Genomic DNA, 13707 nt, shown 5'->3' on the forward strand with positions numbered 1-13707 from the left:
CAGGGGGCGGACCTCGCACCCGGACCACGGCCCACCGAGCAGGGAACCAGGACCAAAGGTTGTTGGAGACATCGTCGAGGACCCGCCCGCTCCCACTCGGCCCTCCGTCCTCATTCGTTCATCCGCTCATCCGTTCATCCGTTCACCAGCTCATCCTCTCCGACCACCTCGTCGTCATAAATCAGCTCGAGAGACGAGGGATCACCAGCAAGTCCTGCAGCAGCTTTCACGGTAACGTTGCTGCTTCATTTCCGTGATTGTGAAATGTTTTAGCCTCGCAGGATGCACAGAGACAGTCCGCCCTTCGGCGGGGTTAAACGCTAATTATGGAGCAAAAAGGGATGGTTTTTTACATTTTTATCATCGGGGGAACTCTGATCTTTCCCGAGTTTGTCGTACATTTAATTTCAAACATGTGTGTTCGTGTTTTAGACCCGATGCTAATTGCTAAACTTCGTCCAAAAGTATTATGTAATGTGAACAAACCGCGGTGTCTGTTGCTGCTTGATTGACACCAGAGATTAGCTGGAATGAAATGTCACACCCTTTTTCCGTCACTACACGATTATTGTGGAGTTAAAAGCAAAAGTCCGGAGTTCAAGATGATAAGTGAGCAGGAGGCCGTGATGCGCTGCTGACTATTGGCTGGTTTTCTTTGCTTTTCTCCGGAAAACTCTTCACAAAAGTTTAATCCCCGAATATTAAAAAAAAAAATGTAAATAGGCAACTCCATTACCACACATCTGAGCTATTTTTATGTTTTGCTTTGATTTATTGTTTTACCTTTTATACCGTCAGAAAACAACGAGTGTCACTTTAAATGGGGTTTTGTAACAAATGGTGGTATTTACGACAACACGTCAATGCCTCACGTGTACTTCAAAGAATCCAAAATAGTGTGGGAAAGGAAAACTACAGGAAACGCCCTTCGGGAATTAACCTTTGACACATTTCTTACGTCTGAGTAACCTACCATATGCCGCATAATTCAATCACAACTCTTTGTAAAAGCAGTAACTCAAATCAATATTGTTTTCTAAAGCCACGTTGTCTTAAAAAAATCTATATGTATTGTACCAGAAAAGAAACAAGCTGTCCTTTTCTAGCTCTGAACTAAACGAAACACTCAGTTCCTTTCTCTCATAATGCATTAAACCATGTGGATGTGCAGTCAGTAAGTTCATCATTAAATACAAGCTACACTAGTTTGACAGGGTGACATAATGGTTACTGAGAAAGCGGTACAACCCAATACTGTTGAATGAATGACACACTCCAGTAGTATTCTCAAACGACTGGGATGTTTACAGATGGCAATGATACCTGATGCACATGCTAGATTTTACAAGGCACTTTCTATTATGGTTGTTATTTACTCATCCACACAGAAACTCACCTTCAATATTTTAATTTCATTTCCAGGTTTTGAAGATGAGTTACCCAGGATACCCCTCACAGTCTGGTGGCTACCCCCCACAGGCAGGGGGCTACCCACCACAAGCTGGGGCGTATCCACCCCAATCGGGTGGCTACCCTCCGGCGGCAGGCGGCTACCCGCCAGCAGCAGGCGGCTATCCTCCAGCAGCAGGCGGCTACCCCCCAGCAGCGGGAGGTTACCCCCCACAGGCAGGCGGTTACCCCCCTCAGGCTGGCGGTTACCCTCCCGCAGCAGGCGGCTACCCTCCTGCAGCGGGCGGCTACCCTCCCGCAGCGGGCGGCTACCCTCCAGCAGCAGGGGGCTTCCCTCCCCAGGCCGGTGGCTATCCCGCTCCGGCTGGAGGCTTTCCTTCCCAGCCTCCTCAGGCTGGTGGATACCCAGCACAACCTGGAGCAGGAGGCTACCCCTCCATGCCTCCATCAGGTGAGGCTGCAACTAAAGTTAATTACTGATTTACATACTCTAATTAACAATACAAATGAAGAAATGATGAGAATCTCAAAATGCTTCCAACTCAACAAGCTCGCATTAAATATCAAAAAGTCAAATTTTATAATATTTGCAGGTAGGGGTAGGAAATATCTTAAAGATTATATTAGAGTAGCAGTAGATGGAAATGAAATTTCCCAAGTCTCACATACTCGTTTTTTAGGTATTTTGGTTGATGAGAAATTGAATTGGAAAAAACATACATTTCATTCATAATAAAACTGTGAAGTCATTGGGCATCATCAGCAAACTGCGAAATCTCGTTAATATTTCTTGCTTATTAACTCTATATTATTCTATGATTTATCCTTATTTGATTTATGGTAATATTGTTTGGGCAAATACATACCCTTCCAGTCTTCATCAACTTTATTTAATGCAAAAACGATTTGTAAGACTGGCAACTTTTTCTGACTCTACGGAACCCTCTACTCCTTTGTTCAGAAAACTCAAAATTCTTTCAGTATATGACATAAATATTCATCAGATATGTGTGTCTTTATACAAACATATGTTTTTGCCTTTTTCTTTACCACTATCGTTTAGTAATTTTTTCACATATAATTCTCAAATAGATTAATCATCTTCATCTTCCTTTTTATAAAACTAAACACGGCCAGTTTTCCCTCAGATATCGCGGTGTACAGATATGGAACTCCAAATCTCACATTATCAAAAGCTCTGCTTCTCTAGAGAGTTTTAAAAGAAATGTATCATCTCATTAAATTCACATTTAAAAAATGTCACAAGTTTTCTTTGTTTTTTTTGGTTGTTGTTGATTATTTTTTGTGTGTTGATGATCTGTAACTACTGTATGTGGTCCAACCTTCTTTGTTTTTTGTTTATAGTCTTCGTCTTGTGTTTTTGTTTTTGATTTTTTGTAATTACTGTTTTACTTCCTAAATTGAGGGGAGGTCCGCTGCATAAGCCTGTTGGCTTTTTGACCTCTCCTGTCACATTTGTTTTACTATTTTGATTGCAAGTGTTACTTTTATTGTGTGCAAACTAATAAAATAAATAAAAATAAAAATTAAAGTCAATAAACGCATTCAAACATACACGAGGTACATTTGAGACACTCTTTCATGAGATAAATACCGGTAAGTCTTACTTTGAGCTAATATTTATTTTACAGGTGGAGGCTGGGGTGCAGCACCAGGTGGCTATGGAGCGGTAAATAGATGATTTTCTTAACATCTGAAGCACATACACGCAAGTGACATATGGACTGACTTTGGCTTAATCTGGTGGAAATCGTCTTATCTTGACCAGCTCTAACTCGTTGGTTCTGTATGAAATTTGTCACCTTGCATTAAGTCCTTACAGCTGTCTTTTGTCTGCAGCCTGGAGGAGCTCCGCAGGGATACCCAGCGGGTCCTGCCCCTGGCCAGCCCATGCCGGGTAATCCCGGAGCCCCTGCAACTCAACCTGGATATGGAGGTGGAGTCCCATCCAACCCCCAGGCACCACCCGTTCATGTGAGATGTGCAAGAGGACACGTAATGCACTAGGGCTGCAGCTATCGAATATTTTAGTAATCGAGTATTCTACCGAAAATTCCATCGATTAATCGAGTAATCGGATAAAACATATTTTTGTTTAGTTAAAGAGCAATTATAAATATACATAAGATGTTAAGATGTTAATTGACATTACTAAGACTAAATTATATAATACAGTAGGTTCATGGCTGTGCATTTAAAAACCCTGAACTTACACCAGTTGACCAAATTCACTGCCTTCACTCCAAAAACTAAGGATCTTACCAAGAAATGTTCTTATTTCTAACCTAAAAATGCCATTACACCTGATAACACACATCACTTACGCCGTAAGGGATGTCTGCCTCGATTCCTCGAGGCAGAGAAAATTCCTCGATCATTTTTTGTAATCGAATTACTCGAATTATTCGAGGAATTTGTTTTTTTTATCACTGTATGCTAAAGTTCTTACCGCCTGTGCTTTTTTTTAAATAGAAAGGATACAGAGGATCCATTAAAGATTATCCAGGTGCAGATCCACTGAGGGATGTTGAAGTTCTCAGAAAAGCCATGAAGGGTTTTGGTGGGTAAATATTACCAGATCCATTAAATGCATTGTCCTTTTACGTACATAAAACTGCCTAGTACTTTTTTTTCAACATGGTATAAATGAAAACAAAAAATATTTGGAACAGGCACCGATGAAAATGCTATCATCGAGCTCTTGGGAAGTCGCACCAACAAACAGAGGGTGCCGATGGTAGCAGCCTTCAAAACTACTTACGGGAAGGTACGTTTATCAAATAATATTTGTTTTTGTTTGGTTTTCACTTGGAAACTTTGTCATTACCTCTATGTCTGTTTATCTTTCTCTAATTGCTTTTTTGTTTTTCCATTACCCAGGATTTAATCCATGATGTGAAGTCTGAGCTCACTGGAAACTTTGAGAAGCTGGTTCTTTCCATGTTGAAGAGCCCAGCGCACTTCGACGCAACTGAACTCAGAGATGCTATAAAGGTTGGAGCCTCAAATTGTTTCCTTAGAAAAATGACTCTGTTTTGGTTTAGTTGCCTTAACCACATTGAATCAGCGATGGCGTCTGAGGCAGGCTGAAGAAGAAATTAAGTTTTCTAAGTGCAGTTTTATACTAGATAGCCATGAAGTAGTTGTGTTGTCAAATGTCCTAAGCAAAGCTTTTCAAAATATCATCTTCCAGGGTGCAGGAACAGATGAAGCCTGCTTGATTGAGATTTTCTCATCCCGTACCAATGCAGATATTGTTGAGATCAACAGAATTTACAAAGCTGGTAAGTCGTGGCGGTTTTATTTATAATTTTAGTTTTCATTCCAAATCAAAACATGTAACTTTCTAATATTGACATCATTAGATGAAGGTTGAATGCAAAAGTTGTTAAGCTGATAAGATTTCATACATAGTACTCTGTTTGCCATGAAAAAAGGCAACAAATGTAATGTTAATGATTTAATTTTCTTAAAACGCTTGCCTTTCTTCCAGAGTATGGGAAAAGCCTGGAAGACTCCATCAGCAGTGACACCTCTGGTCACTTCCGGAGACTCCTGATCTCTCTCTGTCAGGTATTTTCTGCACATTTTATTCCAAACTGGTGACAGACTCATTAGTGAAGTCCAGTATTGACGGTGCCTGCGTTTTCTTCTGTTTGCTTCAGGGAAATCGTGATGAAAGGGAGACTGTCGACATCTCTATGGCTAAGCAGGATGCTCAGGTATTGGTTTAAAGTTGATTTAGTGTTAAAGCAGATGTATTTTTTAAGAGTTGACACAATTCCCTGAGGTCTAAGTAACCGTTGGTGAAATGCTTTGGTCCAAATGACCCAGAGATCAAGTGCAAAAGCACCTTTTCTGCATGTTTCTACAACTCTGTTCATTTTAGCCAGTTTTAGTGGGTGGAGCCAGACCTTCTCCTCTGCAGGGCATACAGTTTTTGATATGTTAGCTATAGCTTTGTGCTACCCACTTTAAAAAAGCAGCGAATGCTGGATGAAAGGAAGTTGGGTGGAGATAAAGAAAGGGAGCCTGGAAGATTTCTACGATAATCCAGTTCTGCGATGCAGATTTAGCTTATGTCACCCTCACACTTAACAATTTTACTAGTGATTTCAAGGTCTCAGGAAAATGTCCACAGTTGGAAGAATATCATGAAGAGTTTTACTTGAGTTGGGGCCACTCTTGTGGGATCTTAGTTGTTCGGTCTAAGGTGACCGTCGGAGTAAATCAGAGGCAGTCTCTTCTGTGTCTTGGCAGAATCAAACATGGTTAAAATTAATGGAGTGACTATTTGCACCAGGGGACAAATAGCAAGCCCCCACTAGCTGAGCTATTCACACCCTGTTGACATATGAAAACAAATGCATTGCCCATACGCATGTGCACCACTCTAAAATTGGAACCATGTCATACAATAGAGCCAGGCAAACGTCTGCTCTCACACTTTTGTATGAATAATTTTTGCTCTTATGTCATTGTAAGATATTTTGAAGAGATTGAATGAAGTTTATCAAAAGTGATGTGAATACCTGTCAATCACTGTTTAGCTGCTTGTAGGTTTGAAGCCATTTCATGGGGTATTTACCCACAATAGCATACATTGATATTGGTAGCAGGGTGTAAATAGCCTACACATCAGTAAATAGCCTAAGCCTAAAATTAATTATTAGTCTTGTTTCTATGTTTTTCCATGAGTTGAAGTTGTGTTAATAGTGACCCTGCAAAGATCCCTGATCCATAGGCTGGAGTTTGAAACTCTGGCTTTATAGTCTTTAGATGTAAGAGGGTATCAGAATTCATTTAAAAAATATACATTTTTTATGTTTTTACAGATCCAATTAGTTTAAAAGTTAGGTTTCACAAAACTTGTTGCGTGATGTTTGAGGTTTTGATCCTTCGTCACTTTAAGTATCCAAATATATGCTCTCAAACCCTTTTTTTTTTCTCCATTATGCCTCCTATAAATGTTCTTGTGAAGTAATTTGAAAACGTGTTCATCAGAATCTCTCTTTCCTCAGAAACTATATGCTGCTGGGGAAAATAAGGTGGGGACTGACGAGTCTCAGTTTAATGCCATCCTGTGTGCTCGGAGCAAGCCTCACCTTCGGGCAGGTATGTTGTTTCAATATTTTTACACTTTCAGAATATTTCACTCCCTCTCGGTTTAGAAGATATTTCCCTTTTTTGTCATTTTTAGTGCCACAACTGCCAACAAAACACCAGATATTCACATGACAATAGACCAAAAAAAATAAATCAAATTATTGCATTAGTTTGACTGAAATCATAGTTTTGAAATGCATATTAGTCCAGGTGAAATTTAACTTCTCCACTAACACACCCAGATAACTTGGTTGAAGTCGCGCTTATCCCTGCGTGTAAACGATCGGCGGGACTAGAATTGGCCCGCGGGCTCAGTAGATGCTCCACAGTTCCCACGCTGGATTCAGCAGATGCAGAGTAGAAACTAGTATTTAAAGCATACAGGATGTAAGAAATCCCTGTTTGCCTTTTTTCCAATTTGTTATCACCAGCTGAACCAAAGATTAGTCTGTTGTTTTGGTACACAGCGTAATAGGTCTAGGTCAAATGGAAATGCTCAGTGCTAACAGTCTGAAGGCAGGCACTTTCCTCACCCATCGTGGTGCAGCGTGACGTACTTTAGTCTACATGCACGTATATTGAGATTAAAAAAAATAATAAAAAATCGGTCCAGTTAAGCGGTCTTGTGCAGCTTTCGCCGTAGTGTGACTAAACTGTGCATGTAAACATACTGAATCATTTTTGGTGCGTGTGCTTTTTGTTCACTTTCATGTAGTTTTATTGTAACCATCTTGTTTGCGGTTCTTGTCTTTGTCAGTTTTCCAAGAGTACCAGCACATGTGTGGAAGGGACATCGAGAAGAGTATCTGCAGGGAAATGTCTGGAGATGTGGAATCTGGCATGGTGGCTGTCGGTATGTTGTAGGAGGCCAATGTCCAAACCTCAGCAAAGCTCAAATGCTGACAATTGAATGCATTTATATTTGAAACATTGTTAAAATTTGCAAGACTTTCATGGAAAATCCCCCAAAAAAAAAAAAAAGATTGATCAAAAGATGGAACAATGGAATATAGCAATTATTTTACTGTGTCTTTAGAGGTCCAAGCAGAAACATTTGTCTGATTAGACTTCATTAAGTGGCTAAATATTTGGTTCACCATCACATGGTCGACACCAGACTTTGTGCAGTAATTATAATATTTATGTTTCAAAATTAAGAAAAGGAATTTTTCTGATGCAAAATTCTTTCATCCCTGCAGATAGATGGAGACAGATCTATTAATTTGTCTGAATCTGAGCACTATTGGTCTTGGCATTTTAGTTAGAACTTATTTTTCAGATCTTGTCAGACATTAAATTTACTCTGGATCCTCCATCTACTTTGTGTTCTGAAGCTAGTTAGGAAAAGCTCAATTTGTTAATCTGGTTCAAATTAGTTTTACAAGTTAAATCACTTGTTTTTCATAGTTTTGCAGTTAGTCATCATCACATTGAGACATCAGCCTGGAATTTTTTCATTGTTCATTTTACAAACTACTAATGTTCACCCTGTAATTGTACAGATTTGCAATAGTTTGCATACATGGAAAAGTGTATCGTCACTTCTAAATACCTGAGAGCTAAAACAATAATTTTTCAGCACTGACCAGGGACAATTCAAATGTTTATCATTTTATATTTTCCACATTTGCCAAGTCGGTTAACATCTGTCTTTCTGTAAGTCGTTATTTAAAGGTTACTAAAACTCCCAGGCGTTCCTGGAGCTCCCGGTTTTGAACGGTTCACGGATACGGATGTTGTATTCCTTCTTATTAATTAATTAATTAATTTCTGATCCTCTTCATTTTATTGTGTCATATGTTTAGCTTCTCTTACTACCTTCATATATGTGTAAACTGTCTTTTCTGTTGCTCTTTTTTAGTGAAATGCATCAAGAACACCCCTCTCTACTTTGCAGAGAGGCTCCACAAGGCCATGGCGGTACACTTGCCTTTTATCTTTGCACTCCACTCTAATTATCACTGAGCACCTGTGTTGTGGACACGGAGGAGAACATGACATAAACCAGATTGTGTGATTTATTAACAGGGAGCAGGGACTAAGGACACAACCCTCATCCGTATCATGATCTCCCGCTCTGAGATCGACATGTTGGACATCAGACAGGAGTATTTGAAGAAATATGGAAAGTCACTGTACACCGGCATCTCTGTAAGTCCCACGAACCACGTCATTTTAATCTATTTTCACTCACTTTTTTTTCATAAATGTTTGATTGAGTACTTATCTGTGTTTTTCAGGGAGATACTTCTGGGGATTATAAGAAACTGCTGTTGAAGTTGTGCGGCGGAAGCGACTAGACCGACAGGGAGAGAACCTTTCGTAAGGACATTTAATACGTCCTTACCTACATAATGCTATCGGACCTTATAACCCCTCTGATGCATGCAGCTAATGTCAATGACTATATTCAATCAATATTAATATTCACGTCCGAGTTGTGATTTTTGCTTCAATCCTAGATGCAGTGACAAATCAGAATTTAAAAAAAAAAAAAAATGCTGTAGATGCTTCTATTATTATTATTATTGTTGAAAAAAAAATGTATGTTTGTGTGAGCTCATCCGTACTGATATAGTAATAACTACGCTTTATCTCATAGAAAAATATTTAAAATGTACTACCAAGGCCAAAACCCTGAAATGTGTGTCAATTTTTAGTTATCATGGAAGAAGCTCATTTGAGGAAATAACAAAGTAAGAAATGAACTAACACGTGGCACTTTTTTATTATATACAATATAGTGCATATCCAGTCAAATATTTAGAATATTGCTTTACCTCACTATTTGCATGTATTATTATGCAACTTTTTTGAAATGAAATCAAACTGGATCTTGTATAAGAACACATCATCACGTGACTCTTGTACAAGTAGTTACAATTAAATTTCAGGTAAATTTTGAATGTAAGGAATAAAGACCTGGGGAAGGAATCTCGCTTGCCTTTTCACTGTTTGAAAAGATTTTGAATTACGTAACAAGTGTTGTTTATTTATCCCTTGTAGTCGTCATCCAATGTTGCCTTTTGCTCGGTGCAGAGAAGCCAAAGTCTACAGACAGATCATGTGCCTTTTGTGAGCTTTGCTGTGTAAACTGACGTTTCACTGTGCTTTGACTTGCAAACAAGCTGTAGTCATACTGGTGTACCAACGGAAAAGTCATTTGACATTATTTTTATTTTGCCGTCTTTTGTGTCCTTCGCTGGGTGGTATGTTTTACCGCCAGCAGAGGGCTCTTTGCTACTTTGAGCTGAGTATCTCTTGCACTTACAGCATTCATAACAAGTCCTACTTGTAACAGAATAATTGAATGTCAGTGGATGTCTTTTTTTTTTTCCTTTTGTTTTAAAACACCAGTTCATTTCAATAAAAGACACTTTGACATATCTTCATTTGCCTTTATGACACAGGATCAAATGTTTTGCATTATAAACACTAACTCTGGATTTTGTGCCCTTCATGAAGTGACACATATGACTAATTTGCATCTTAAAGCCAGCCTCTTTTGCACCATATCTGGTCGTATTGCACCAAACTAATCAACCCCCTCCCAAGCATCACAAACTGCATCTTCTGTGTGAGGGTGGTTTAAATAAAGGATGTGTTTTCACTGCTGTACAGTCTGAAAGGGCAAGATGTTCAGGTATGGTGTAAAGCCATTTTCCCAAGGATATAAATAGTGTCCATAATGGAAACGTGGACATCGTCAAGCCTCATCTGTTCACTTGGGTCGGGGTGCAGCCGAGGGACTGGGCTGCTGAGGCAAATGGCTTCCTCGTACACTTCCCTGACTTTACTGTTACTTCTATGCACTCAAAAGTGAAGAGGCCCCCACCAGCCTTCCAACAAAGAGGGCTAAATATTTGATGTTAGTATTTGTTCTGTCTCCAGTCAAGACTATTTACACTGATACCTCCTGAAATATAGGTCAAAAGGAAATCAGAGGGGGGGAGTGCTCTCGTTCTGCTCGCTTTTACTTTGGAAGACTAAACAATCGACAAAGTGCTTTAAATATTAACATGTGGACCTGATTGCAGAATGCACCCTTTCCAGAAGTTTTATCACACGAGACCAAATGGAGATTTGCTGTCTTGTTGGAGGTGACAGACGGATGCACATCAGAGTGATTTCTGTGAAGAGTATGTCCTTGTCAGATGGGGGCTGTGAAGGAGAACCTCTACATTTCTCCTAGTGCTCTCTCCTTTCTCCTAAAATACTTGTTGAATATCTCAAAGCAGACGGTCGGGCCAAATATTATACAACAAAAAAAAACACAGTCCAATGGATCAATAGATTCATCCCATTTTTCTTTTTGTCATCACTGGCCTCGAAGTTAACACTCCATGATATACAATCAGCAAAAGTACGTATTGGCTGAATTGTTGATTTGCAGTGGATTTTCTCCGGCTGTCCAATAAGGAATTTGCCTCTAAGTGACATTTGGTTGCCAGGGGCATAATCCTGCTTTAAACTTCATGAGTGCATATAAGCAAATTACAAACCAGAGGATTAAATGAACAACACATAATGAGATACTGCAGCAGATATCAATATCCAGCCTGCTGAGTTGCAAACTGCAGGGTTCGAGGTCCATCCTGTGGCATTTGATGAATTGGTCTAACCCCATTCAGTTTCTTTCTTTCTCTGCACCCACAACTTCTTTCTCTTTTCTTAATGTGACACATGTAGATTTCATATTAGACAGGATCAGACTAATTGCTGGAAGGTAGGGAAAGAACAACATCAGGAGCATGCTGGCTGTAAGAATTTATTCTTAAAACTTCCTAAACGGTACAGTGAGGTTTCATGGTGAGTGCCACCTGCCAAATTGCTTTTCCCCAGCCTGATAGATGAGACCCACATCTAGAAGGATGTACTTGCAAAGGAATCTTCTAGGGTAGCCTTTCCCCGCAGTGACGGAAGTTTAAGGTTTACATAAACTCTTACGTCGCTAAAGCTATGTTAAACTTAAATGGAGAAATGCATAGGCACACTGTGTACTGTGCTAAGCTCTAAAGCCAGGCCCTGTATGCTTTGGCTCCCTCACGATGAGAGTCATAATCCGTGTAAATGCAATACACCGAAGCTTCTTAAATAATGCAGAATACTGTCAGTGTTTATGGGAAACAAACTTTTCCACACCACTCCAATGAAGCTGTTTGCACTTAGGCTACAGCACATTTGCATTTCACACACAGCAACTGTTTCTTCCGAATTCAGGTCTTGTGTGACATTTGGCCCCTCTGAGATCTGGTGGATTATGTGGAGCAGAAGAAAGCTCAGAGACTTGGGGCGCAATACAAAAAGGGGAAACAGTTGACTCTGATCTAAGGGTATAAATCAACAGCCACTGGAGATATATATATATGTATATATATATATATATATATATATATATATATATATACACCTAACAGTCTGCACAAGGCAAGTGCTATATCATTAACTTAATTCACTGAGTGGGTAATGCAATAAAGTTAAGCAATGAATTTGAAGTTGAAATCCTGAAATATTTAAACAACTGCTTATCTGTATTAATAAATAAATCAACTTGAACAATTTCCAACCAATTATCTAAACCACTATTTGGCTTTTTTAGAAGTAAAAACTGTATTTTGGTTTTCTGTAGTCTCCTTATTTATTACAAGCCATTTCATGACACCATGTGATCGGTAGAGATAAAAGGGGAACAGAAACATATTTATAATTAGGCTACAACAAAACCAATAACGATTATAATATAGTATATAACATTTTTAACAACAAAAAAGTACCATGACTGTAGTCAGACAGATACAGACAGTATTTTTCATTCTCATTCTTAAATGACATCTTTTTAGTCATACCTTAAGTCCTGGAGTGTCTGCATTCATAATTAATGTTTCAGATGTATCTGTGTGTGTGTGTGTGTGTGTGTGTGTGTGTGTGTGTGTGTGTGTGTTTGTGTGTATATATATATATATATATATATATATATATATATATATATATATATATATATATATATATATATATATATATATATATATACCTAACAGCCTGCACAAGGCCAGTGCTATATCATTAACTTAATTCACTGAGTGGATGAAGCTTTAGTAAGCAATAAATTAGTTGAAATCCTGAAATATTTAAACAACTGCTTATCTGTAGAAAGAAAGAAATAAACTTTAACAATTTCCAACCAATTATCTAAACCACTATTTGGCTTTTTTTAGAAGTAAAAACAGTATTTTGGTTTTAAAAACAAAACAAAAAAAGTAACATAACTGTAGTCAGACAGATCTTTTTAGTCATAAGTTAAGTCTCCATTAATGTTTCAGAACAGAAGATTACAGCCAAATATGTGTATGTATATATGGGTCAATGACGTGACGCCTATTTCCGAAAAACAGATTTTTTTTCAATTCAAAAAAGGTTTAAATGGATAAAAAAATACTATATATATGACCTACCTGTCCCACATATGTACTCACTTGAATAAAAAAAAAAATACTAGTTATTTGGGATTTTGTTGTTGTTTTAAGCATCAAAATGTCATGTGGTGCGACCGTCTGACCATGACTATTGTTTTGAAAACTTTTTTGAAATCACTCTAAATGTATTTAAATCAATCTTCTGCCCTATCTTGCATGATTTCCAAAATGTCTTGTAGTGTATAAGATTTATACAAATTTATATTTATATTTCCATCATAATATACAAACAAAGTTTGACTGATGTCCATTTTATGAAATATCATGTGATGTGACCATTAAAATAATAATTTTTGTATAACACTGAAAACTTGTAAAAAAAAAAAGATGTCAAGATGTTAAGGAAATTAATTTATTTTAATATGAATCATGGTTGCACCACATGACTTTTTTTTTAAGGCTAGTGCCAATTCATCTTGACAGAAATCACTTAAGTTTTATATGAATTTATGTGTACACAACATTCTTAATGTTTGAACTACTGCAATAGATATTCTTTTTTTTATTATTTTAAAATTGACCTGTTGAAAATCCTTATTTGTCATTTACCCATATATGTATGTATCATGTATGTATATAATAAATGTGACTGTAATGATTGTGATCCCGGTAATGTCATTAAAGGGGCGGGGCGCCAGGTGCTCTTCCAACACAAGCCCCGCCCACATTTACCTCAAATGTCCAGCAGGAGATTTGA

At 38.2% G+C, this 13707-nt stretch overlaps 1 protein-coding gene across 1 annotated transcript; it reads left to right on the top strand.

Moving 5' to 3' along the window:
• Positions 1-9923, top strand: anxa11b (annexin A11b). The gene is made up of 15 exons (XM_061709340.1): positions 1-231; positions 1423-1861; positions 3063-3100; positions 3271-3405; positions 3904-3991; positions 4104-4198; positions 4312-4425; positions 4625-4715; positions 4925-5004; positions 5097-5153; positions 6453-6546; positions 7295-7390; positions 8399-8457; positions 8566-8688; positions 8778-9923. The coding sequence occupies exons 2-15, from the start codon at positions 1432-1434 to the stop codon at positions 8835-8837; spliced, it is 1560 nt and encodes a 519-aa protein (XP_061565324.1). The 5' UTR covers positions 1-231; positions 1423-1431; the 3' UTR covers positions 8838-9923.
• The last annotated feature ends 3784 nt before the right edge of the window (positions 9924-13707 follow it).

This window comes from Cololabis saira, chromosome 19 (genome assembly GCF_033807715.1).
Source record: "Cololabis saira isolate AMF1-May2022 chromosome 19, fColSai1.1, whole genome shotgun sequence".
NCBI classification, from domain to species: Eukaryota; Metazoa; Chordata; class Actinopteri; order Beloniformes; family Belonidae; genus Cololabis; species Cololabis saira.

What these genes read in the sequence shown, in the direction of transcription:
- anxa11b (XM_061709340.1), top strand. Translation starts at nt 1,432, where the DNA reads ATGAGTTACCCAGGATACCCCTCACAGTCTGGTGGCTACCCCCCACAG. An exon ending in TGGCTAAGCAGGATGCTCAG is followed by an intron (nt 5,154 to 6,452) that starts GTATTGGTTTAA and finishes CTCTTTCCTCAG; the next exon opens with AAACTATATGCTGCTGGGGA. An exon ending in GGCTCCACAAGGCCATGGCG is followed by an intron (nt 8,458 to 8,565) that starts GTACACTTGCCT and finishes ATTTATTAACAG; the next exon opens with GGAGCAGGGACTAAGGACAC.